This window comes from Misgurnus anguillicaudatus, chromosome 3 (assembly GCF_027580225.2).
Source record: "Misgurnus anguillicaudatus chromosome 3, ASM2758022v2, whole genome shotgun sequence".
NCBI lineage: Eukaryota > Metazoa > Chordata > Actinopteri > Cypriniformes > Cobitidae > Misgurnus > Misgurnus anguillicaudatus.
The window spans coordinates 39585489-39613132 of NC_073339.2; the positions used below are offsets into that span (position 1 = coordinate 39585489).

At 37.4% G+C, this 27644-nt stretch overlaps 1 protein-coding gene across 3 annotated transcripts in view; it reads left to right on the forward strand.

Moving 5' to 3' along the window:
• The window catches only part of sdk1b (sidekick cell adhesion molecule 1b), a 373118-nt gene that overhangs the window by 161892 nt on the left and 183582 nt on the right, over positions 1-27644 (forward strand). For all 3 annotated transcript variants that reach the window (XM_073866164.1, XM_073866162.1, XM_073866163.1), the window contains exons 4-6: positions 4624-4730; positions 5162-5309; positions 22080-22213. In XM_073866164.1, coding sequence (XP_073722265.1) covers positions 4688-4730; positions 5162-5309; positions 22080-22213 — 325 coding nt within the window. In that variant the 5' untranslated portion in view covers positions 4624-4687. The remainder of the gene's footprint in view (positions 1-4623; positions 4731-5161; positions 5310-22079; positions 22214-27644) is intronic.

Here is a 27644-nt window from a genome sequence, read left to right on the forward strand (position 1 = left end):
TTTTGGTACAAATAACCATTATCTTGCACATGTACTGATTTCGATGGTTTTAGGTTGTGCGGTACAAAATAGTGCTGCAGTGTAAAATAATGTTTCATACCAAAAAGAGACAATGTTGAGTCCTGCGGGATCTCATTTGTCCTGTTCTCTTCTTTGGCCTCTTTCTCCTGTCTGGTCATCCATCTTCGACCCTGGGGTCTTGGAGACTATGTTATTGGAGTTTTGTATAATAAAGAAGTGCTTTATAATAAGAACAGATTTAGCAAGACAAGCAGTGAGGTCTGTTTTTATAAAAAAAAGTCAAACGATGTTAATTAAAAGGAACAGTGCAACATAACAAGAAAAGTTCAGTGATGACAGGAGGATCAATGATGACAAATTGATGATAAAATGTTCAGTTTTTTAATAAACTGGCATTTAGTATAATTAATAAAATAACTATTATTGATATACAAACAGATGTGAACCTCCATAAAAATTTGTCTTTAACAGAAACCAGCAATAAGTTGAGTTTTCATTAGTGGTAGCGGATTCCACATTCAGTCCATGTAAGCCATTGGTTTTTGCATTAAACTGTCATCTGTTAAACCAAATCAACACAACTCTGACCTTCTGGGCTCATCATCTTTTTAATTCAACAGCTCACGCTCGCATCCATCCGCTAATAAATCAAAAGGCTTGTTAGCCATCGCTTTTAAACGCCTTGAATGTTTATTGAGCTGTTTATTGCACACACATCAAGAAGCCATGTTGCAGTTTGGCGGATAACGCAAATTTGACTGTGATCTATTGCACAAGAGTTAAATAAAAATATATAGTAGTGTATACTTTGAACACATATAGATTATACGTAAGCAATAAGGTATGAGAGGCTGTGCTGTATCGTGAATAAGTAACGGCTGAAGGGCGTTGTGAGGCACGACGCGAAGCGGAGTGCCTGCAACCCCTTCAGCCGTTACTTATTCACGATACAGCACTTGCATCGAGTACCTTATTGCTTTTATAAAACGGTTACCACACAATATTAAAGTAAAAAAAAAATATTAGTGCAACTTTCATGAAGTTAAATCAATAAAAGCATTCCTTCCGCTAGAAAAAATAGTCCCTGACTGCGAACAACAAAATAAAAGCTCAAATAAAAACAACAAACTGTTCTCAGACTTTGTCTGATTATATGTTTATGTGTTGCTAAGGGTGTTGCTAAGGGCGCAGTGATATTAAATAGAACCGTTGGGTGAAGCGGTCATAGCAGTGTTTTATCGTGAATAAAGCACACCTATTGACCAATCAGAATCAACGATTGGAACTAACCGTTTTATAATGTTTATTTTTACAAATGTAACATAAAGTCCTTGTAAAGTCCAATATTTATGTGTTCTCATAGTGTTGTCAAGGTACCAAAATATCAGTAGTCGGTAGTAGGGCTGTCACTTTTGAGAAAAATCAAATTTGAACGGATATGCAATGCAATGTATATCCGAATATATTCGAATATCTAGGTGCCCTCCGCGCATCAAAAAAAAATAATAACCCCACATCGTAATGGAGATTCAATCACAAATTTATTAACAGTTACTTTTTTTATTTAATGTTTGAAACAGCAGGTTATCAACTTATGAATAACAACTTATATGAAAAAATATAACGTTAGCCATGCCCAAACAGTATCCGCGCCTGCAGATTTCGGCGGAAAACTCAGCGGATTTAATGCCCGCTATTGACAAGCACACATATCCCGCACTTGAGCGTGTTTGTGAGAAACAAGCACACATACATAGCCTATCCCGCGCGTTTGTGAGCCGTCATTCACAAGTACATTATCTCTGTGCGTGCTGTTTGCTTGACCGTTTTTAATGACAGAGAGCACAAACCATTTGATATTTGAGATGAAATTAAACTTACCGTTAAGTTAAGCAGATCTCACTTGACTCCGTCGTCTGTGTGACGCGCGACAGTCAGCACATGATCATTTCAAATCCATTTACAAGACAAATGCTGTTGTTGTTTAATATAAAGTTTACATTGCGTTATTTTCAATTATTTTCATACATGCTAATTTCATAATGTGAACGTATTAACACAAGCTTTTTATTCTGCTATAATATTTAACACTATAAACAATAATATTTCATTTTATATACAAACTATAATTCTATCTTGACATGCACATGAGGTTCATGTTGGTCCCATTTGATTCCCTCTCTTACGCACAGCTGTCGTCGTCGGTCTCACGCTCAGCCTCCTTCCTATTACGAGGTCTTACTGTAAAAAAATGCGCTAAACATGGCATTTTAAAAACCGAATGGTTTATTTATAGTTCGGATACGGATATTTCACGTCATGTTCGAATGCATATTCGAATATCGAATAAAAAGTGACAGCCCTAGTCGGTACCGATACCAGTAAAAATGTACGGTTCTCTGTACCGATTTTGGTACCAAAGCAAAACACAAAAACGTCCTAATAAAACACTATTTTATCAATAAAGTTAAAGGTTAATATTTTCTTTCATGTGGTCACGCGAAACCTTCATGTGCAGAATTTTTTTTAAAGTTTAGTTTTACATGTGCACGTGAAACTGTCGCGTACAGACATGAAACTTTCGCGTTTAGTTTCTTTATTTACTTTATTTAATTTTTTGCTCCATGTCCCCTTAGGGGCTCCGTAATATATTAATATTAATGAAATAAAAATGGTATATAATATAAGAATGTATAAACACAAAATACTTCTTAAATATCTACTTGCGTGTGTAATTATTTATACAAAATTATTATATACAGTACACACACACATATATATGATGTAAACAAAAACTTTTATTTTGCAAACAATTAGTCGCAATCAATCGTTCATAAATATATACACTAGATGTCGCCTTGGGGCTCTGAGCATGCGTCAAAACCGCCGCCATCTTGGAACAGGGGTCTTATCATAGGAAGTATATATGTTAAGCTGCTATCTCCGCCTGTACTTCGAATTCATGGACGATGCCGGACTTTGTGCTGCGTATGGATGTTAGGGCTACTAGCACTATGCATTTCAGTTAGAAAAAGTAAATTTTCATAAAATCAAAACTTTTATTTTTTCCTGGACTAAATGCTAAATACATGTCTGACTGTTGAAACGAACCAAAAGAAAACCAAGAAAATCGCGTTCACGACGATTTATGGTGATTTTATTTCTGTTACACCATTGCCTACAATGACGTTGATGCGGGGTTCCCCTGTTTCAAGATGGCGACTCTGTTTGACGCATTCGTTCCAATAAACTGCCGTAGCCAAGGCGACATCTAGTGTACATATCTATGTCAATCGTTATGCAGCCCTACTTGCAACATTGTGTGGCTGGCGATAGGTTAATTTTCATTGAGTCAGGCCTGTCAATCAATTTTCAGTTCACATTGTCGTCATTAGAAAACAAAGGAAAATAAATGTAGCAATGTGCCAAATAGATGCGAGGCCACCAGGGTTTCTTTCTGTTGTACTGCTGCGTGCAGGGATTCAGACTGCACACACATTGGTGCCGATTACATCCGTGTCCAGACGGGTAAATTCAAAATAAATTATTTGTGCGGGTAATTTCAGGTTGGGTACATTTCTTTGGACTAGAGAAAACTACTACTTCATAGTGTAATCAAAATGCAAAACAGCACATTTTACAAAACTTAATTAAAGATAAACAATAAGGTTTACAAAATAATCAACCCATTCTCACTCCCCAAGGCGTCAAAATCTGAAGCATGTTCAAACGCCTTCAGCGTCAGTATGAAGACGCGAAGGGTGCCCCTATGCGTGACTATATCGACGAAATGGGAACTCCGTTGCTTTCATGCTAATCCCTCAGCGTCGGATATAGACGAAAGGGAATCCCGGAAGGTGATGCCGTCATGTTATGCGACGATCGGCAGGATCATGCCGCTTCTGGACGGTAACTACTCAATTTTTGTTCCCAATTTTTTACCATTGTCGCTTGGGGTTGGGGTTAGAACCACTTTCTGTTACATAAAATTACATCCTAACCCAACTCTTACCCTAACCCCAAGTGACAATGGTTTAAAAATCAGAAGACAAAAAGTATAAACCTATACAGACATCCTAACCCAAACTGGAACTCTAACCCCAACCCCAAGCAACAGTGGCTTAAAAATCAGAAGACAAAAAGTATAAACAAACTGACATCCAAACCCCAAATCTAACCCCAAGCAACAATGGTTTAAAAATTGGAAAAAATTGAGTAGTTACCGTCCAGAAGCGGCATTATCCTGCCGATCGTTGCATAACGTGATGGCATCACCTTCCAGGATTCCCTTTCGTCTATGTCCGGCGCTGATGGATTAGCATGAAAGCAACAGAGTTCCCTTTTCGTCTATATAGTGACGCATAGGGGCACCCTTCGCGTCTTCATACTGACGCTAAAGGCGTTTGAACATGCTTCAGATTTTGACGCCTTGGGAAGTGAGAATGTGTTGAAATAATATGGTAGAACTGGTTGAAGTTTTATCACTGCATAATACTCTGTTTACTTTTGTGTATTTGGCAGAAACTTTTATCCAAATTGACTTACTATCTACCATCTATACTGTACATTTTATCAGTATGTGCGTCTCTCTCTCCCTCTCAGGTACACATTGGGATCTTTAAACCGCGAGGATGCGGGCGTATATCAATGTGTCGTGAGGAACAGGATGGGGGCACTGATTCAAACGAGAGCTGATGTTCGTGTGGCTTGTAAGTACACGAGTTGCTAGAGAGGGTGCTCGGGGTCTGAAGCACAAATGGATTTCACACATCAACACTCTCACCTACAACACACATTTATGCATGTACTACAGGGTCCCATCAGGGATGAACTAGCAGTGACATTCAGAGTCGTTTCTAAATGTGCTGTCATGCTAGTGCACTTTATCTACTTCATAAAATACAGTAGATATACGAGATACTTACAAGAAAAGCAATAGGCCACAGAAGACTGTGTATTACAGTGATTTTAACCATGGTGATCTAACCGATCAAGCTTTTGTGCTGGTAGACAGTAAAGAGGCAAAAAAATCCTAAACACAGTCGAAATATAAGGGTCCTATGGGATTCAACGTTTTTTATGAGGCAGATGGTCATTTAGAGCAACAGTAACTTCATTTCTCCTCCTTTCTCTATTTCAGACATGGATGACTTTGCTGAACTGGAACAGAGAAAAACAATCTCTCAAGGAAGGGCAGCCATTCTGAATCCCCCCGCTGTGGCTAGTTATCCACGCCCTCAGGTCACATGGTTCAGAGAGGGCTACAAAATCATCCCTAACCATCGGATGTAAGTTGCGATTTTGACCCTATCCTAAACCATCAAGCTTGTTGTGTGAAGTGATCAATGGATATTGACAACAAAACCGCTCTTAATTTATTATGCAAATGCATTCCCAAATCTGTCCAAACCGAAGCAGTCCTCTCATCTGTGCACTCGCATGCAGGCATGCGGCAAAAACAGCGACACGTCAATAACTGTCTACTGCGTATTTAGACCGATTGCATCAGTTGGACCTGAAGCGATGATGGTCTTCATGACAGCCATTGATTCTTTAAATGAAACTGCCAAGTCCCATGGTTGTTGGTGTTAGCCTTCTCGTTCTCTGACTGGGAGTAACAGGGTCGAGGCGTCGGCCCATTACGCCTCGCTGTCAGCTTCAAGACAGCATCTGAGGTTAACTCACCTCACTGCTGTCAGTCAAACGCTTGTCATGACACCTGTGAGATGGGTTTTATTTCAAAGAACTTATATCTAGAGGGGAGAGATTTTTAAAAAGAGTTTTTCGGAATCGATTTGTTCATCTCAGACAACTCCCCCATTTGATTCCCTTAGCATAAATTTACAGTGAAGTGATTTTAAACTAATATTAAACTAATACACTAACATCTAATGAACAAATGTGACCCTGCCTGTGTGTTACATTTGTGTTGACTGTTATTTTGCAAAAATATGAATAAAGGATGAATAAGTGATCACAAAATATGTACCCCAACTGTCACTTGGGCAGTATTCTTTAAAAATGCACCATTAGGTACAGATACAGTGAGGAAAATAAGTATTTGAACACCCTGCTATTTTGCAAGTTTTCTGGTCTGAAATTGTCATTGTAGGTGGATGTCCACTGTGAGAGACATAATCTAAAAAATATCCAGAAATCACAATATATGATTTTTTAACTATTTATTTGTATGATACAGCTGCAAATAAGTATTTGAACACCTGTCTATCAACTAGAATTCTGACCCTCAAAGACCTGTTAGTCTGCCTTTAAAACGTCCACCTCCACTCCATTTATTATCCTAAATTAAATGCACCTGTTTGAGGTTGTTAGCTGCATAAAGACACCTTTCCACCCCATACAATCAGTAAGAATCCAACTACTAACATGGCCAAGACCAAAGAGCTGTCCAAAGACACTAGAGACCAAAATGTACACCTCTACAAGGCTGGAAAGGGGTATGGGAAAATTGCCAAGCAGCTTGGTGAAAAAAGGTCCACTGTTGGAGCAATCATTAGAAAATGGAAGAAGCTAAACATGACTGTCAATCTCCCTTGGACTGGGGCTCCATGCAAGATCTCACCTCGTGGGGTCTCAATGATCCTAAGAAAGGTGAAAAGTCATCCCAGAACTACACGGGAGGAGCTGGTCAATGACCTGAAAAGAGCTGGGACCACAGTTTCCAAGGTTAGTGTTGGTAATACACTAAGACGTCATGGTTTGAAATCATGCATGGCACGAAAGTTTCCACTGCTTAAACCAGCACATGTCCAGGTCTTAAGTTTGCCAATGACCATTTGGATGATCCAGAGGAGTCATGGGAGAAAGTCATGTGGTCAGATGAGACCAAAATATTACTTTTTGGTCATAATTCCACTAAACGTGTTTGGAGGAAGAAGAATGATGAACACCATCCCTACTGTGAAGCATGGGGGTGGTAGCATCATGCTTTGGGGGTGTTTTTGTGCACATGGGACAGGGCGACTGCACTGTATTAAGGAGAGAATGACCGGGGCCATGTATTGCGAGATTTTGTGGATCAACCTTCTTCTCTTTGTTAGAGCATTGAAGATGGGTCGAGGCTGGGTCTTCCAACATGACAATGACCCGAAACACACAGCCAGGATAAGCAAGGAGTGGCTCTGTAAGAAGCATATCAAGGTTCTGGTGTGGCCTAGCCAGTCTCAAGACCTAAACCCAATAGAGAATCTTTGAAGGGAGCTCAAAGTCCATGTTTCTCAACGACAGACCAGAAAGCTGACTGATCTAGAGAAGATCTGTGTGGAAGAGTTGGCCAAAATCCCTCCTGCAGTGTGTGCAAACCTGGGGAAAACTACAGGAAACGTTTGACCTCTGTAATTGCAAACAAAGGCTACTGTACCAAATATTAACATTGACTTTCTCAGGTTTTCAAATACTTGTTTACAGGTGTATCATACAAATAAATAGTTAAAGGAACAGTATGTAGGATTGTGGCCAAAACTTGTATTGCAATCACAAAACTTGTGGCTAAAACTGGTAATGTAATCATACAACTGATGGCCAATACACAAAATGACAACATAAACATCAGTTGAGGGCTGCAACTCCACTTTTTAAATGACAATATCCTGGCCAGATCACTGTTGTGAGTGATATAAGTATTTGAAATGAAAATGATTTCTTAATGTCTAATGACATATCAGGGCCATTTTATGATTAACTGATATACATTTCTTACATACTGTTCCTTTAAAAAAAATCATACATTGTGATTTCTTAATTTTGTTTTTTTAGATTATGTCTCTCACAGTGGACATGCACCTACAATGACAATTTCAGACCCCTGCATGATTTCTAAGTGGTAGAACTTGCAAAATAGCAGGCTGTTCAAATACTTATTTTCATTACTGTATATAAACAATATCCACTTCAAGTATATAGGCAAAATAGTATTGAAATATTTGCCTGCAAACTTAATTTTTAGCAAGTGTTACAACTAACTCCACCTATGGGGTAAGATGTAACGTTTGCACTTCTGTCACGTTTGGTGTAATTGTCCAAGGCTGGTAAGTAATAGAAACAAACTCCAAAGTTCATTTGTAGCAGAGATGTGTGTGTTGCTTTTGTAAAAATATAATTAATCGAACTCAAATATTTTTTGAATGATTTAGCCAAAACCAAAAGAAAATGTCCCTACTTGTTGAAAGAGTACAGCCCCAATGCTGACCATTTTCTAAGAGTTTTTATACAGTATGTTTTGTATACATTACATTTTAAACCCCCCAAATTTTTTTTTGGGTGGGATTAGTTGTACCTAAATTAAAGTTCTTAAAGATCTACAGTATTTTTTGCAGGTGTTAGCATCCGCAGACACCAATTGTATAGTCACTGGTCATTTATTGGATTCTTCTTCACTAGGAAGAAATCAGAAACTTCTTATTTCTGTCACATAGGAGATGAAAAATCAGGGTCAGATGAGAGCGTCTTTGAGCTGCTAAATTACATTTTTACTAGACTTTGTGAGTTGTAGATATATCATCAGTCCTGCCCTTCTCGCAGATCTCTCTTTGAGCCTGAACAGGCTGGATTTGCATTGCTAACAAATCTGGGATTAGCCCTTTGTCTCCCTTTGAACGAAAGCTAAGACTCTAAAACCTAGGTGTAGATTTGAGTATGGATGAAGGTTAAAAGAGCACAGATTTATCCCTGGTGATATTTCTAGCTATTGAATGTAATGCGTATTTCTGTCATGTTTTCAATTTTCGTTTTACTTCTTTTTATAAATGGTTACTAGAGAGGTTGTCTAACAGGTGACTCACTGTGAGTTACAGTAAGCCTTGGTTGACGCATTCGCTCCAAACCAGCAGTACATGAGCTAAAGCAACACGAATCAGCATTGGCAACAGAAGTTACCCTGTATTTTGTTTTTAATTGTGTTCTAACTAATTTTTACACATACATATTATATAAGAATCCTTTAAGGTGGGGTGCATGATCTCTGAAAGCCAATGTTGATATTTGAAATCACCTAAACAAACACGCCCCTACCTCGATAGAATCTGGACCTTCTTTTGATAGACCCACCCCACACATACGCAACCCAGGCAACGATGTCGGTTAGTAGACACGCCCCCTTACTGCTGATTGGCTATAAGTGTGTTTTGGTACTCTGCCCGACTCCCTTTTCCGAAGCGTTTCTCAAAAATACATAATCTGAGAGTTGAATAATTAAGCTTTCCATTGATGTATGATTGTTAGGATAGGATGCTACTGTATTTGGTCGAGATACAACTATTTGAAAATCTGAAATCTGAGGGTGCAAAACATACAAATATTGAGAAAATCACCTTTAAAGTTGTCCAAATGAAGTCCTTAGCATCTGGATCCACCCACAAAAAATAAGCTTTGATATATTTACGGTAGAAAATTTATAAAATATCTTCCTGGAACATGATCTTTAATATTTTATGATTTTTGGATAAATCTGTAATTTTGACCCATACAATGTATTGTTGGCAATTTCTCCTAGTATACCCATGTGACTGTATGACTGGTTTTGTGGTTAAATGTATATTTTACACACTGTAAACCAGAGCTGCATTAATAAATTAAATGTTAAAAAAGTCATATTTACTGTAAAGATACAGATTATGTTTTTTTTCGGTATATAAAGTATGGACAATAGACAATAAAATAATCAATTAGATTTTAAAGGGATAGTTTACCCAAAAATGAAAATTCTGTCATTGTTTACTTACTCTCATGTTGTTACAAACCTGTATAAATTTCATTGTTCTGATGAACATGAATAAAGATATTTTGAGGAATGCTTATAACCAAACCGTTCGTGAGCCCCATTCACTTCCATAGTAGGAAAAATATACTATGGAAGTGAATAGGACTCACGAATGGTTTGGTTACAAACATTTCTCAAAATATACTCCTTTGTGTTCATCAGAAGAAATGTATACAGGTGTGTCACAACATAAGTGTGAGTAAATGATGACAGAATTTTCATTTTTGGGTGAACTATCCCTTTAAAATGTCTTTCTCACCAATGGTAAAACTAAACATGCCCTTAAAGGAAAATACCACAGTTTTTCAATATTTTACTATCTTCTTACCTCAACTTAGATTAATTAATACATACCTTTTTTTTAATGCGTGCACTTAATCTTTGTACAGCGCTTCTTGAATGTGCTAGCATTTAGCCTAGCCCCATTCCTATGGCACCAAACAGGGATGAATTTAGAAGCTACCAAACACTTCCATGTTTTCCCTATTTAAAGACTGTTACATGAGTAGTTACTCGAGTAAGTGTGGTTGCACAAAATAAAACTTTTGTTTGGAGCCATAGGAATTAATGGGGCTAGGCTAAATGCTAACACATTCAAGAAGCGCTGTACAAAGATTAAAAGTGTACGCATTGAAAAGAAGATAGGTATGTATTAATTCATCTAAGTTGAGGTAAAAACAGTAAAATATTGAAAAACAGTGGTGTTTTCCTTTAACAAGAAACTTTCAAAACTTTCAAAATTGGTCAATAAAATCTGAGCAAAATTTTCAAAGATGGGATGTTTTTATGCAGGTGTAATTTGTGTATCTGGTTTGGTAATTTGGCATGTGCTTGAAGTATAAATTGAAGCTTGCAATTTCAGAGGAAATTTGCTGAAATCAATCCGTTCATGTTGCTTTTATCTGCATGAAATTTCCAAATTTCCATCTTCACTCCTGATTGCTCTTTGAACTTCACATCTCCAGAGGCAGACGTCTTCTCGCTTCATCTATCTCTCCTTCGCCATCCCTCCCACATTTCAGCAGTTTCTTCTTGCTGTTTCCTCTTTCTGCTCTGTCTGATTGTGATAATTAAATCGGCTCTTTGGTACCCTAACAGCGTAACATCACAGATTGGACTACAGTGTCATCAGTGTCACCATCCAACATACTCATACTCTCTTGACTTTCAATCGAACTTTCTCAGACTTTAATAAGATTACTAATCACTTGCACAACTTAAATGTGTGGTTTATTCAGTGCCTGCGATCCACTTTTCCAGGTGCACTTAAATACCTTGCATTCAAATACAGTATGCGCAACAATCAGTGTTTTTCTTATGTGCAAAAGCAATTACATTTTAAGTACTGTAAGCTAGGTTTATTATTGATTACTCTTTATTCGCTAAAGTCATTGAACTGTTATGGTGCGTTTACATCAACAGCGTTTCAGGCGTCAAAATCGCGTCTACCGCACCTAGTTTGCCACTTGAACAGTTTGAATGCATTTGCGCATGTAGAGCGGAGTAGACGCGCGGAAAAAGCAAGCATTTGACGCACGTCAGAGGCAAATCCGCTTCTTGTGGGAGGGGCAAGTGCTATGCGGTTGTCTGTTTGCAAGATGACTGATGTTGACAACTCTTTATATTTGGGGGCCGATAACCGATATATATAGGCCGATAAATATTCAAATTAATTTCACAATGAAAAACTCCCAGACCGCGGACATCTTGTCTTTGTGCTAGACTAGCATACTCTTCTTAAGCCCGCAACATGTGTCATCTTCGTGCTATGTCACAGAAAGCACAATCAAAACTCCACATGGCCAGCAATGAGCAAGTGAAGTGGTTCAACAAACCAAAATAATCCATCATTTATCGGCTTTCATTTATCGGCCTAATTTTGCTATCAGACTGATAACCGATAATATTAAAAATAAGCAGTTATCGGCCGGTAACGATATGTCGGCCGATATATCGTGCATCCCTACTCCGGGTGACTGCTTCGGACAATATCAAGCGTTCCTTCAGGTTGAATGAGTGACTCTGGGCGGGGCTGCCTCCACAGCAGCAAGCAGGCTCCTTATTGGTTAACGTGGCGCAAAATTTCCGCCAAAGTTAAAATTTTTCAACTAGGGCGTCAGCCGCTAATTTGCGTCAAACACAAAATGCACAAAAATCATCATTCGCTTGTACCACGCACAACGCTCAATTTGCGCCTTTGGTGCAAGCTAGACGCGCAAATGAGGCGGAAACGCGTCCTCCGTGCCAAATGCCACATCTGCGCCGCGGGACCTCCAGACGCATGTCAACGCGTCTTCACATTGACTTAACATTGAAATCACTCGCGCTTCACGCCTCTATCGCGGTTGGTGTAAACGCAGCAATACAGTCCCAGTCAGTTACCTTACTTGGCAATCATTTAACTTTAAAAAGGTTATCCCAAGGAATTACCAGACTGTAAAACCCTTTCAGACTCAAATTTGTATCTTTAATTTTAGATTACAGACCCTTAAGCAATGTAAACAGCCGATGGACGTGATGTTAAACAGCTGGTGTCCTGCTGCTATCACAATAACCTGAAGCTCTGGAGCTTACAGTGATGTCTCAGTTGTCATGGCTGCTTGGTCCTTGAGTAAGCCTTTAAGACAGAGATGAAGACTGATACTGATTCACTTTTAGTGATTTACTACAATACAGCTTCAGTGAAGATGAAGTGTATTTTATGTGACGGCTGAACACACTGAATCTGCCTAAGGTTTTGATAATCCGCATCTGCAGTATACAGCAAACATTTAATGTGTTTTTTGATATTGCACAGGAGTATAGTTTCTGTTTGAGCTTTGCTTCGTGTTTAGTGGCAATGTTTGACCAATTTATCCAGTATTGTTACATTAAATATATTTTCACTGTGCCGACACATGATATGAACATGCTTTTATTTTCTTTTTACCTTTACACATGACTTGTGTGCTTTTGTTTTGCACTGTAATTGGTTCCTTGGGAGCAATTCAGATTTAACCGAAGTACAGTTGCCTGGCTTATAAACTCGGTTTGAATCTGATCTCTTTCCCACGGTGCTGTCTGTTTAGCTAAAAAGTTTCCACCGTTGTCACCATCCTGTAATAATTTCTCCAGCACTGGAATTACACCAGGCACTATGCATCATGGAGATATTATGATTCATTTTTCTTTTCTGTTTTATAGGGGTGTAACAGTACACAAAATTCACAGTTCGGTACATACCTTGTGTGTTGTTGTTTTTTGTACAGTTAGGGGAAAAAATGCAAAACATACAATTATTTGTCATTTATTATTAACAATTGTAAGCATCAACATTTGGAAACATCAACAGCTTACTAAGGTAATGATCCATGATCCCCGTCTCCTCTCGTCTTTAGGAAACCAAAACATTTGTTATTTACGACGAAGTATTTGTTCCAAAGTTCAGTTTAGGCACTAGCCAATGATTAAAAAAACAGAGACCGGAAGTTCCACCCAGACGCATAACCGTGACAAAACACGTACGTCCGATGAAACCGTCTGTAGTAAATCTAGAGGTCAACCGATAGTGGATTTTACTGATACCGATAACTAAGTTTGTCCCTAGTTGCCGATAACCGATTAATCAACCGATAGTTTTTGCAATGGATACTGGATAAAAAACAAACATAACACCAAAAGTGAAACAGTGCTAAAATGTATTACAAAAGTTGTAAAACAACAGTACTGAACCATGAAAATGTGCTAAGTGAAATGAATGTATAAATTAAAATATATTAATTATATTAATAAGTATTGAAGTACATACTGTGAAATACTCCCAATGATAAAATTGAAATTACATAAATGTATATTAGATGTGTTTTGATTAGTTGGATATGTTAACGTAGCTGACAGCTGCATATCATTATTAACTTAAAATATGGATAAATCATAAATAAAAGTAATGAGCTGGATATAAACGAATGCAAATCGATTGTAATAATTATGACATTAAACATTTGGCTTGGATTTATCTGCGTGTATTTTTGTTATAACAATTTGATGTACTACTAAAATTACTTTCCTGTCAGCCTTGACGACAAACTTTGGTTCCTGCTGTTGTTTCTTTGCTAATGCAGCATCTATTCAGCAAATTAAAGGGCGGAGTGCACAATGTTTAAAATCTGGTGTTGATATTTGAAATCACCTAAACAATCACGTCCCTACCCCAATAGAATCTGGACCTTCTTTTGAATGGCCTTGCCCCACACATACGCAACCCAGGCAACGATGTCGGTTAGAAGACACGCGCCTTACTGCTGATTGGCTACATGCCAATTTTTTTGGTAGTCTGCCCGACTCCCTTTTCCAAAGTGTTTTTCAGAAATTGTGCACTCCGCCCTTAACTACTTCATAATGATATGAAGTAACTGGCGCACTCAGAAAAACGATCGGCATGGATTTTTTGCAGATAGCCGACTGTTCCACCAATTAACTATCGGTGCTGATTAATCTGCAAAATCTTTTAATCGGTCTACCTCACTGATCTATATAAATGACTGGATTGCGCATAGAACGCTTACGTAACAGTGTGAGGTGAAGCCAGAGCAGAGTTGAGCGGCCATCTTGGTTTACCGAACCGGCAGAGGGCGTCATTGACTTTCATTCAAAATCATGATCTAAATTTACCCCCTTTACAGTGTATCAGTCACACAAGATTAATTTTAGGAGATGTGTACGTAAATTAATTCTTAATTCTGGTGTTATTTGCAATGTTTATGTTTTAATCGGGCAGGATAATGGATTTATAAAAAACCGTTAAGGTGAGTGTGTCTGCTGCATTTTTTTAATGACACGGGTATAAATAAAGTTTTTTTTTTTGACATTCAGCTACACGGTCAGCGTTATTTTTCTAAATAAGTTGAGGTAACTTGTAATTTTAGATAACATTATAACAAAACCACCAAATTATTGCTTGCACATACGGTACAAAGCATGATTATTTATTTTAGATGCAAAATGTACAACTTTCAATAAATAACTATGTACATGCTTAGGTAACACAGTCTCACCCCATGTCGTCAATATTTGACGACACTTGACCATTCGTCAATATGTGACGCGGAGGGTATACCTTTCGCGTCATTTTTTGACGAACTGGGGACTTCAATACTATTACGTCCGTTGCATTCTCTTCACCTATTTTCTTACCATTTTCGCGTCGGTTTAGGGTTAGATTACGCAAAATTAAACAGTGTACGCGAAATTAAACAGTGTACGCGAAATTAAACAGTTGTCACCTGGCGTTGGGGTTAGAAACAGTTGTCACCTGGCGTTGGGGTTAGAGTTAGGTTTGGGTAGGGATGTCATTATGTAAATCTAACCCTAAACCGACGCGAAATTAAACAGTGTACGCGAAATTAAACAGTTGTCACCTGGCGTTGGGGTTAGAAACAGTTGTCACCTGGCGTTGGGGTTAGAGTTAGGTTTGGGTAGGGATGTCATTATGTAAATCTAACCCTAAACCGACGCGAAAATGGTAAGAAAATAGGAGAAGAGAATGCAACGGACGTAATAGTATTGAAGTCCCCAGTTCGTCAAAAAATGACGCGAAAGGTATACCCTCCGCGTCACATATTGACGAATGGTCAAGTGTCGTCAAATATTGACGACATGGGGTGAGACTGAGTTGGCTTAGGACGTTTGTGTTGTAATAATGTACAGGGTAACTTCAGATATTAAAACTAAGACTAGTAAAGTGATGATTTTTCATTAAAATCTGATAACGTCCGTTGATTTAATGGAATGTTTGGGTATACCAACATGGCGGCACGGTGGCTTCACAGTTGTGACGTCATGCGCAATCCAGTCATTTATATAGATCAGTGGTCTACCTCTAAGTAAAACTGTTTACATTTTAAAATAAAACAATTAAACAAAACAATATAGAATAAAACATGAGGGAATAGCAGAAATTGCTATGCCAACTTGCTACTGTAAACAAAACCTTGCAACGCTTGTCCCGCCTCCAGGGTTTCCTGATTGGTCCACGGTTCTGGACCTGACATAAGTCCCTTTCACACATACAGTCTTTACTGGTAATTTACTGGTAAATTGCAGTTAACATGTCATGTGTGAACAGAACCTTTCCGGTAAATCAGTGCTCTTAATTTACCAGTAAGACAGGTTGTAAGATTAACGGTAATTTACCGGTAAGCGCTGTGTGTGAATGAAAAATATAGCATTACCGGCATTTAGAACGGACGACGTCAGACCGCGCTGACAGATCGGGCCAATCAGAACGTTTTTTATACAGGTGACGCGGTTTCCCCCAGACTGTTTACGGACGTTTCCACACACATGTTGCTTAAAAGTCGAGCACACCTGAAGTTAACATCCACATTTCTTCACCAAAGTTGTTTAAAACAGCTTACCATCTAATTGCCAAATTGCCGACGTGCTTAGCACACCATCTGTGAAGCCTAATGTGCAAACGCGCAGGTTCCGTTTGACGCCGCCTAACCCAATGTTGTTTGGTCACGAGCAACTTCGCGACCGTTTGCCACAGATGTGAAAACAACAAAATACGGACCGTGGATATTAAGTCATAACCCACCGTTCACAAATACGACACGTACGGAGCTCGCCGGCCGCGCGCCACAGGTAACTTCCGCTTTCTCTCCGAGTTTACCGGTATTTTGATACTGATGTGTGAATGATGTCTTACTGGTAAAAAGAGGGAACGTCACTGCATGTGTGAACAGCACATTTTTGTATTTACTGGTAAATTCATTCTGGTAAATTCATGGTAATTTACCAGAATTACTGTGTGAAAGAGGCTATTGATGAGCTGACTTGCCTGAAAAAAAAGTTGAAATGGTTTTAACTTGACGGCATCATAAAACTTGGCACCAAAAGCTGCGAAAGATGCGAAACTTGACATAACGGTCAAAAGCGTTCATCTAGCAACTGTTTACATAGAAAAGCAATAAAAAAGCAGTGCAGTGGAATGAAAACACGTGTTCGCCTTTAAACAAATGTGCGGTCCGCCACTTAAAATGTTCGTGTGGGAACTTTGATTTGAAGTATATGTTCCACGCGTAAAACTCGCCTACTGTTACAGATTGCATTTGGTACCTCGAAATGGTTCGGTACGAATTTATGTACTGTTACACCCCTAATTTTTTAACACATGCAGTACTAAAAGTACAGACTTTTACATTCATTTTACAGAATTTTATCCAAAGCATCATACAGTACAGTGAATTCAAGCTATACATTTTATCAGTATTTGTGTTTCCTGGTTTCAAACCCATGACCTTTTGCTCTTCTAGCGCAATGCTTTGCCAGCTAAGCTACAGGAACATTTAACCTTCTAGTACAGATTTTTAAGCTAGTAAATTTTATTTTATTGGACAGACAAATGTGCCGTCCTACCCCAAATCATGCTATTAATGGAGCTTGAAGTCGCCCCACACAGACAAACGTATCAATGTTTAAAAAGCGCCACAGAGCCACGATTATCTTCTTTTCACTTTTGGCAAGTCTACCTACAAATGGCTTTCATACAGATGTCTCTTCGCGTTCAACCGAGACGGGAGGAAATATTTTAACATTGAAAAAATCACGCACTTCACCCTACACACTTAACTTTCTTAAATCTAGTCTGTTAAATAAACCCGAAACACCACATTTTTTTTTCAGAAGTCAAAGCTGAATGTGTCAAAACATCCCATGCTGTGATTTTTCCACTGTGAATTTATTTTGGACTCAACCAGACTGCCAGACTTTCCATTTTTTCCTTTCCTCAGTTTTCCCCCAGACGGAAAGGGTTGAATTAAAGACTCGGAGTTCAAAGGGACAATCTTTCCTTACAGGAGACAGATTAAAACGCTTTTCTTGACGTTCAATGTGGTTCCTTTACTTCTCTCTCCTGTCACTGCTCTCGCTCGCTCAAACCCACACCCCCCCCCTCTCTCTCTCTCTTTCTTGACTTTATTCCACCTTGAACTCCAAATGAACAACACCCAGTGCTCATTAAATATCTCGCCACATCTTTTACTCCATCTCTCTGCTTGTTTGCTTGTTCTGATTCGCATTTCCTGCCCTAAAAGCCTGCCACGGTGAATTTCGAGGGCAGAGCACTTTGTTTCCTAGCCATTCACCTTGACTCTTTCTATGCATGCTTGCACACATTAGTGTACCAAAGTGTCTGATAATCGAAACGACTCCACAGTCTCCTAAATCTTTACAAAAGAGCTCTATATATTTAAATGAGGACAGTCACCCATGACTCGACTTTATTGACATTACAGAGAGACTCGAGCATTAAAGCACAAAGTTGCTCTGTTTAAAGATTACTGTAGATTTTAGCCATGGTTTTGTAGTTTGCCATTGCGTCAAGATTTGGGGTGTGACTGTGGAGAACTGGGCCCTAACATAGTAATGTCTAAATAAAGCTGCGCTGAATGCTTTCCATTTTCCTTTTCAAACTTCTCGTTTTCCTTTTTTTAAGTTCTTATAACATTATTTTAGTCTTTTATGTATATGTACACTCTAAAAAATGGGATATTTTCCTAAAGGGACGAGCCCAGCTATTGGGTTGTAATTTTTAAACTTATGCTGGTTTGTTTTAAAGGAATAGTCTACTCATTTTCAATATTAAAATATGTTATTACCTTAACTAAGAATTGTTGATACATCCCTCTATCATCTGTGTGTGTGCACGTAAGCGCTGGAGCGCGCTGCGACGCTTCGATAGCATTTAGCTTAGCCCCATTCATTCAATGGTACCAATCAGAGATATAGTTAGAAGTGACCAAACACATCAACGTTTTTCCTATTTAAGACGAGTAGTTATACGAGCAAGTTTGGTGGTACAAAATAAAACGTAGCGCTTTTCTAAGCGGATTTAAAAGAGGAACTATATTTTATAGCGTAATAGCACTTTTGGGAGTACTTCGACTCCGCGCAGTAACACCCTCCCTCTCTCATTATGAGAGTGAGAAGGGGAGCGGACTTTTCAGGCGAGTCAAAGTACTCCCAAAAGTGCTATTACGCCATAAAATATAGTTCCTCTTTTAAATCCGCTTAGAAAAGCGCTACGTTTTATTTTGTACCACCAAACTTGCTCGTATAACTACTCGTCTTAAATAGGAAAAACGTTGATGTGTTTGGTCACTTCTAACTTTATCTCTGATTGGTACCATTGAATGAATGGGGCTAAGCTAAATGCTATCGAAGTGTTGCAGCGCGCTCCAGCGCTTACATGCACGCACACAGATGATAGAGGGATGTATCAACAATTCTTAGTTAAGGTAATAACATATTTAAATATTGAAAATGAGTAGACTATTCCTTTAACACATTGTTGGGTCAAATATAAACATATTCCTGGTTAATTTAACCTTTTTTACCCCAATGTTGGGTTGAAAAATGAATGCATTTTTTGAAGTGTAGTTCGAAGGACCATAAAAGTTGCTCGCAGTATTCCTACAGTACATGTATGTCTTCCCAAGGGTATCATTTCACCTGGGGGTTTAACATGCTTTTATGGTTATGTCATGGAAATTGTAATAATAACTACATTGAAGAGAAGCAAGCTGAAATTACTGTACTGTTTAATGCTGCTTAGGTTTGTCATATGAATTTACACAATGTATACTGCATTTTTATGTTCTGAGATTCATGTTTTAAATATAAATTCTGAAGCATGAAATAAGTCTTTTAAAATATAAATAAATGATAAACTATATGAGCCTTTTATAAGTGTATGGCCGCTCTAATGCTGCATAATTGATTTTTTTTATTATTATTTTCTTATGAACGTTCTGTTTATTTTTCTCTGGCCCTTCGAATAAAGAAAGTAAATTAATATTTACAACCACTCTTCCTATTTCTGACCATTATTACGTACACTTAAAACCATACAACACTTTTTAATCTGAAAGGAAATTGGGTTGAAATAAATAAAGGTTTTATAACAGTAACTACTTCCCTTTTATAATGAATAGTAAAAATAAAGTGTTAAAAAATAAACAGAAGGTTCACATTGTGACAACTTACCCCTACTTTCTCTGCTACAGTATACCTGTAAGATGATTTTATGAATTTGGGTTAAGAGCGGATGGTAAGGTGTAGTTTAAAGTTTTTGTTTTGTATTTTAATTATTACAGCCAAAGCTGTTAGGATTTTTCGTTTGTCTTGTACTATTTTTTAGGAAGGGTTTTCCAGTAGGGGTGCACTGGGCAAAAACTAACATGGGGTTAGTTGTACTGTAACACAGACCGTTTACATTGTTGCACAGTGTTGAGCGATATGTTTTTTCCGTATTGTTTTCATTTATGGAAATGTATAATGTTTTGCCATAAAGTTAAGTAAATTTTTTAATTTTATGTTTTTTTCAGTTTCTGAGTTGGGTGTATAAGATACCAAAACCAATGTTAGGTCATGTTAATCAGTGTGTTGTTGACTATAACAGCAACTTTTTTGGTAGACTTGAAAATATTTTCACCCAGCGGGGATAGTTGTAACGCTGTGTTACAACCACTTTTGGGGGTAACGCATTACAAGTAACGTCAATTACGTAAAAATATTACTTTTCTGAAGTAACAAGTAAAGTAACACATTACTTAATAAATGTACACATTAATATTTGAGTTAATTTTTAAAAAAGTAATGCAAGTTACTTTTCAGTTTAATTCAATTTAAAAATAAAATAATGTACTGAATTAAACTGAACATATTAACGTAGAATTACGCACTCTGTGCACCTGAGCGGGAAAAGTTTGAGTCAGAAACGGAGATGGCAGGCCAGAGCTTGACATTTGGGCGATCATAAAAAACACCTGCAAGGCCTGAAATAGATCAAGCCTCAGCCAAGTAAGAAAAAGTAACGCAAAAGTAACGAAAGCATTACTTTCCATGAAAGTAACTAAGTAACGCAATTAGTTACTTTTTTGAGGAGTAACTTAATATTGTAATGCATTACTTTTAAAAGTAACTTTCCCCAACACTGGTTACAACTAACCCCTCAACAAGAATGATATGAAAACAGCTATCATAAGCGTATATTCTTTCCGTTGTTTTAAATAGGGTACACACAAATGATTGCTGGCTGCCAAAAAAAAAGTGCCTGTCTTTTTAAAAATTGTGTGTCAACATTTATTTTTGTTAATATCTTTAATATTGACTGAATAAGGTCACGTCAAAGATTAAAATCATAATGAAATTATTGGCGAAAATCAGACTTTGATGCTTATTATCTCAGAATAAAAGTTTGAGACTTTAGTATGGTTTTTACAGACTGGATCACATACAGTATACGGTAAAAAAAAAATTTTTTTGTCATAATTGTGCTGCTTTTTCTCACATATTTAGACATTTGTATTCATTTATAATTGAACCATGATTAGATGAGGGATGAATAGTGTAGATACCTGTCTATTATAAACAGATATATAATCAATATCCATTTCAAGTATACAGACAAAATAGTATTGAAATGTTTGCCTGTGTTACTAACACTTGGGGTAAGTTGTAACGTTTGCACTTCTGTCACATTTGGTGTAATTGTTCAAGAATGGTAAATACTAGAAAAAACTTCAAATGTTCATTTGTAGCAGACAGGTACAGTATGTGTTGCTTGTGTAAAAATATAATTAATCAAACTCAAATATTTTTTGAATGATTGAGCCAAAACCAAAAAGCGTGAGGTTGTGCCCCGCTCTCCCCTACTACCAGACTTTCTGCAGGTTTTTCGGGCTGTTACACTTTAGTCGTGGTGCCTAAATCGAAGAGCTCTTAGTGCTTTTAAAAACTTGCTTATATAAAAGTGCGATTGTGTTATATGTGTGTGAAAATGCGAAAGCGCTATTGACATTTCTCACAAGAGCATTATTGAACATCGACCAGAGAGAAACACAGAAGACCACTCTCTCTTCTTCATTAATTCATTTTGTTTTGTTTATCTTTTATCAGTTTTTTCTGTCCTCTAGAGGGAAAAATATCTGTTTAAAAGTTTTTCTTTGTGAAAGTGAATACGTATCTGTGTGTGTCTATTTACATTCATGCTTTCACGCAGTGCATTCTAGCTATACATTGTATTATAACATGCAAAACCCATGACCGTGGTGTTGCTTGCAAATGCCATCCTCCACCATTTGAGCTACAGGACTGTAATGATTTGAAATGAGTGATTGGAGCAACACGACATAAAAATAATTAAATGCTCATTTGCGTATTATTTCATGGCACCATAAAAATGAAAGCGCAAGTGGATGTTCAACTTTTTTTATTGTTACATTCTTCTTAATTTCAGAGCAATAACGTTGGAAAATCAGCTCGTGGTGTTGGGTACAACAGCAGCAGATGCAGGCCGGTATTATGTGCAAGCTGTGAATGAACGCAATGGAGAAAACAAAACCAGCCCTTTCATTTACCTGAGTATAGCAGGTACGTTTATATAGACATAATGTTTATAAAAGTGTCATTTAATTTTCACAAAATGTTCAATGCACTACGAAGTGGTTTTCACAAACAGTCACATTTTTATAATGATTTTTTTTCTGTATTTGATAGAAATGTACAAACTTTGCATTTAGCCATAAAGATCACCTGTGGTTCACTGGATGATGCAATCTTTGTCATGTTTATTGTTTATGCATTTTAACTTCTTAATAAAACGTCCATGATTGTGGTTAGACTACCTTGACATTTGAGAACATACAAATTTTGTTGGACAGAAGTTTTTCAATTATCCTAACATCCCAACAACTACTGATATTTGTGAAATTTGTTTATAGAGAAGATTTTGAACATAAAATAATGCCAAAATATCTTATTTAAAATTTTTAAGAATTTAAACGCATTTTTAACAGTTCTCTTATGCTGGATTCACATCATAGACTGTGAAAAAGATGGACGACGCGACGTCGCCTCCCTCCATTGTAATGAATTGAAGCCAAAAATGTCCGACCATGGTTGCCGCCATGTTACGTAAAAACGTCAGTTTGGAGCCAAGGCATGCGCAGAAGGAATCATCTGTGGCGATCAGAGAGCAAGCGGCTTCACTTTTAAAGACTTATGAGGCACACCTGATTCACACCAAACGCATTAAAGGCGCCAAAAACGCTATTCGCACGTAGTTGGACCCTTAAACATTTTGAGTTTACTCGCTTCATTCGTGCGTGAAAGCCGCGTGTAAAATTCTAGTCATTCGAGACATTCACGTGGAAATTCACATCATGGGAGGGGCTTCTGCAACTCCGCTTGCTTCCTGTAATCCCGTCACTACTAGAGCAAGCTCCTGATTGGTTAACATGGCACGATTTTCCGTTCTGAAGTTCAGATTTTTCAAATCGCGCGCTTCCCGCGGCAATGCTCAATTTGCGTCGTTCGCTCGGATTTGCGTCTACCGCGCTAAATGTCTCATTCACACCGCGAGACCTCCAAATGCGTCTTTACTAGAGCTGGGACAACGCGTCAACATCATCGATGACGTCGACGCAAAAAGTACGTAGACGCAAAATTCAGGAATTCATGTTTTTTTTTTCATTCAGATATGTAAATCAACATGTATACATTGCAATTAGAATCGAAATCGATTCGGAATCGAATTGAATCGAAATCGAATCGGACCAATAAAGTGAATCGTTAGATTAATCGATGCATCGGAAAAATAATCGCTAGATTAATCGTTTAAAAATATGTTGTTTTTCCCAGCCCTAATCTTTACATTGACTTTACACTGAAATCACTCTACCGCGGCAGGTGTGAACACAGCATTAAACTGCTCATTTGTACAGACAGTTGCCATTTTAGAAGTTTGAGATAACTACAAAAATTTGTATTTATTATTGAAAAATACTGAGCATATATTTAAACTAAATAGGTTTGATAGAATAAAGTTATTTTTATTGTACATAATGCCTCTGGACACAAAAATATGCATGTCATGTCATTGACCCTACTGTCACAAGTGCAGTGTGTAAAATCCACACGTAGTTTGCTTTATAAGAATATTAAAGAGCACCAATTATCCGATTTACGATTTTACATTTCCTTTGGTTTAGTACATGTTAACGATATGTCTCTTTTCTTGGACTACAACAAACACATAGATAGTAGGCAATAGTTTACTTCCTTGGATTGGTGATGTAGACAAGACTGACATTATCATAACTCCTCCCGCTTTGACACACAGCCTGTAAGTTAACTCCTGTTAGCAACCAAATCTTTCAAACATGGTAAGGGGCGTCATGTTTCCGGCTGACGTCAGAGGTATTCAGGCCAATCACAACGTACAGATTAGCTGGCCAATCAGGGACAGTTTGTACCAAATCCATGTGTTTCAGGAAGACAGGGAAATCTGGAACTACAAAAATGTACGATATGTGGAAAATAATGTGTTTTTTGAACCATAAACCATGCAAACACATTGTATTATACCAAATACACAAAAAACATTGTTTTTTAGCAGTGAAATAGCTGAACTTTAATTCTGTCTTTCCACTGGGAACAGTATAGAAGCTGTTTTGGCACTTAATTAAATCCAGATTTTTTTATACCTTACCCACCTTACCATTTACACAAGAAGTTACTAATTTGTAAGTAGACTGACAGGTAAGTGCTTTGCAGAAGACATCACTAAATTTTATTTCAGTTGAAACTTGCTGAACAAAAGGACTAGGAAAGCCACATAACATAGTTTTTTTTACCAAATAATTGGTTTTCTCTGTGGTGTCTTAAAGACACAAGTAACTGTCAGTCAAACGTATTGCTTAGAGAAACGTCATTTTTGCTAATCTAAAATTTAAAGGAAGAGATGTTAAAAGTACTTTTAAAGGAGCCGATATGCGGCAAACAGATTTTTTGAGTTGAACGAATATGACAAGGACATGAGAAGGAGGAAGAACAAAGAAATAAAGGTTGCCGAGCTGACGGCAGGAGGGATTTTGAACAGAAACGTCTCTGCTTTCTAATTGATTTATTATTTTTGCTTCTAAGGTCTTTCTGCATTGACCTATGAGAAGTTTAGGAGCTTTCATGTTTTCACACTTGTTCATGCAGTACCGGTTTAGAAGCTTTTATTGGAGGCGGCGACACTTCGGTCACTGTTAAATTAAAATTTCTGAAGGAACACAGCAGGGTTTCAACAAGCCGGGAAGTAGGTGGCTGGATTTAAAAGGTGGCAGAGACCCCTTTGTGTTTGCAGTAGGAGGTTTATTATTAAAGACCCATTAAATCGCTTGATGGATACGTTGTTTTTTCATGTGTTGATGCATTTATATAAAAACGTGATTGGCTACATACTTTTTATGTTTGATATTAGATGAGTCATGAAACTTTTGGTCTGTTTTCTTAGAAGAAAAAGTATTAAAGTATAATAATGAAAAAATTGATTTGATGCGTAGTTGGTCTCAAAGCTAAAAAAAGACAAAGAAATGTTGATGTCATGTTTGGTAGACAGATGATATTGGAAAATCATGATATTTGATTGTTGAACTTCAAACGGCTTTCATAGTAAGGACATTTAAATTTATTAAACCATGGAAATGGAGGCAGCATCACTTTATTTGAATTTTCTGTTGAGTGTTGGTGTGACTCATCTCTCCACCGAATAGAGAGGCTAGTCATCCATCTGGACCAGAGGATGGAAACCAAATGACGACATCTGGAGAGAGAGAGAGAGAGAGAGAGAGAGAGAGAGAGAGCAATATAATCTTGTTAGTATTCATAGGTATATTTACATAAGGTGTTGATCTAGCACATGTAATGATAAATCTGTTTGGGATGTTTCTCTCACATCGACATTTGAGTACATTTGGATGGACACTAAACTGACCACATCTAATACTTTTACTTTAAAAATCATTATGAATCCTTTAAAAAGCACCAATTATTCGATTCACGATTTTACATTTCCTTTGGTGTGTAAGTGTGTATTAGTACATGTTAACGATATGCAAAAGGTACAAACCCCAAAGTAAACAAAGACGCAAGTTAGCGTATCAACGTAAATCTCTTTTCTTGGACTACAACAAACACACGGATTATAGGCAACAGTTTACTTCCTGAGATTGGTGACGTAGACAAGACCGACATTATCAGAATTCCTCCCGCTTTGGACTCACAGCCTGTAAGTTAACTCCTGTTAGCATTGCATTGTTAGTGAATCTTTTAAACATGGTAAGGAGGGTCACATTTCCTGCTGACGTCAGAGGTATTCAGGCCAATCACAATGTAGCTGGCCAATCGATTTTCGTACAAAATCTGTGCGTTTTAGGAAGAAATTGAAATCTGAAGTTACAAAAATTTACAGTATGTGGAAAATAATGTGTTTTTACTAAAAACCATGCGAACACATTGTAATATACCAAATACACCAAATAACATTTTAAGCAGTGCAATAGGTGCACTTCAAAAGGAACAGTATGTAAGAAATTTATATCAATTAATCATAAAATGGCCCTGATATGTCACTAGACATTAAGAAATAATTTTCATTTCAAAAACTTATATCACTGACAACAGTGGTCCAGCCAGGATATTGTCATTTAAAAAGTGGAGTTGCAGCGCTCAACTGATGTTTACACTGCAAAAAATGACTTTCTTACTTAGTATTTTTGTCTTGTTTTCAGTAGAAATATCTAAAAATTCTTAAATTAAGATGCTTTTTCCTGATGAGCAGAGTGACCTAGGTAAGTAAGTCTGGTTTTAAGACAGATAATGTACAATTTGGGTGGAATTGTCCTTGAAACAAGCAAGATTATCTGCCAATGGGGTGAGAAAAAAAATTGTAAAATAAGATTTATGTTTTCTTAAACACTTAATTCAAGTAAAATTTTCTCACTCCATTGGCAGATATTTTTGCTTGTTTTAAGCACAAATTCACTTAAATTGTATATTTTTTGTCTAAAAACTAGTATTATTTTCTTAGGTCATTTTGCTCATCAAGAAAATACATCTTGATTTAAGAATTTTTTGATATTTCTACTGAAAACATGACAAAAATACTAAGTAAGAAAGTCATTTTTTGCAGTGTATGTTGTCATGTTGTGTATTGGCCACCAGTTGTCTGATTGCAGTACCAGTTTTAACCACAAGTTTTGTGATTGCAGTACCAGTTTTGGCCACAATCCTACATACTGTTCCTTTAAAGTTCAAAAAATATTTACTTTATGCTATAAGTTGATTTTATTGGATGTATAATAAGTAAGCTTAAATATAATTAATGTTATTGTAAAGTTAGTCTAAGCTCACTGACTGTTAGTTAAACGTCTACTGCATAAAGCATGAAAAATAAAATACAAAATTCAGGAGTTTAGAAGTTGTCTTCTGATTGGTTGAATTCAACATGATTTCCGGGAGACGTGTGCTGCATACTTTACCTGACCCATTGGAAACAATGCCAGATTGTGATTGGTTGCTTTACATGTAAATTAGGCTGCTTCTTGGGCATTGAAAGCTGCTGTCAGACTGTTCTGGTGTCAGTCTGAAGGTCTGGCTATTCATTCTTGGCAACATTTTGTAATTGACTGATACTGTACATAAAAGTCCACATACACCCTAAACAACTATAGATGTGGCCTTTAAAGACGCACACTTTCTCTCGCGGCAATTCGTCTCGCAAAGTGCTTTTGGGGGGGCTTACTTACAAATTCTCTCAATATTCTCAAAGTAAAAGGAGCGATTTTCTAGACAGATATGGTTAGGACTATACTCTCATTCTGGCGTAAAAATCAAGGACTTTGCTGCCGTAACATGGCTGCAGGAGGCGCAATGATATTACGCAGCAGCCGAAAATAGTCCCCTTATTAACTTTCAATAGCAGGGGACTATTTTCGGGCACTGCGTAATATCACTACGCCTGCTGCAGCCATGT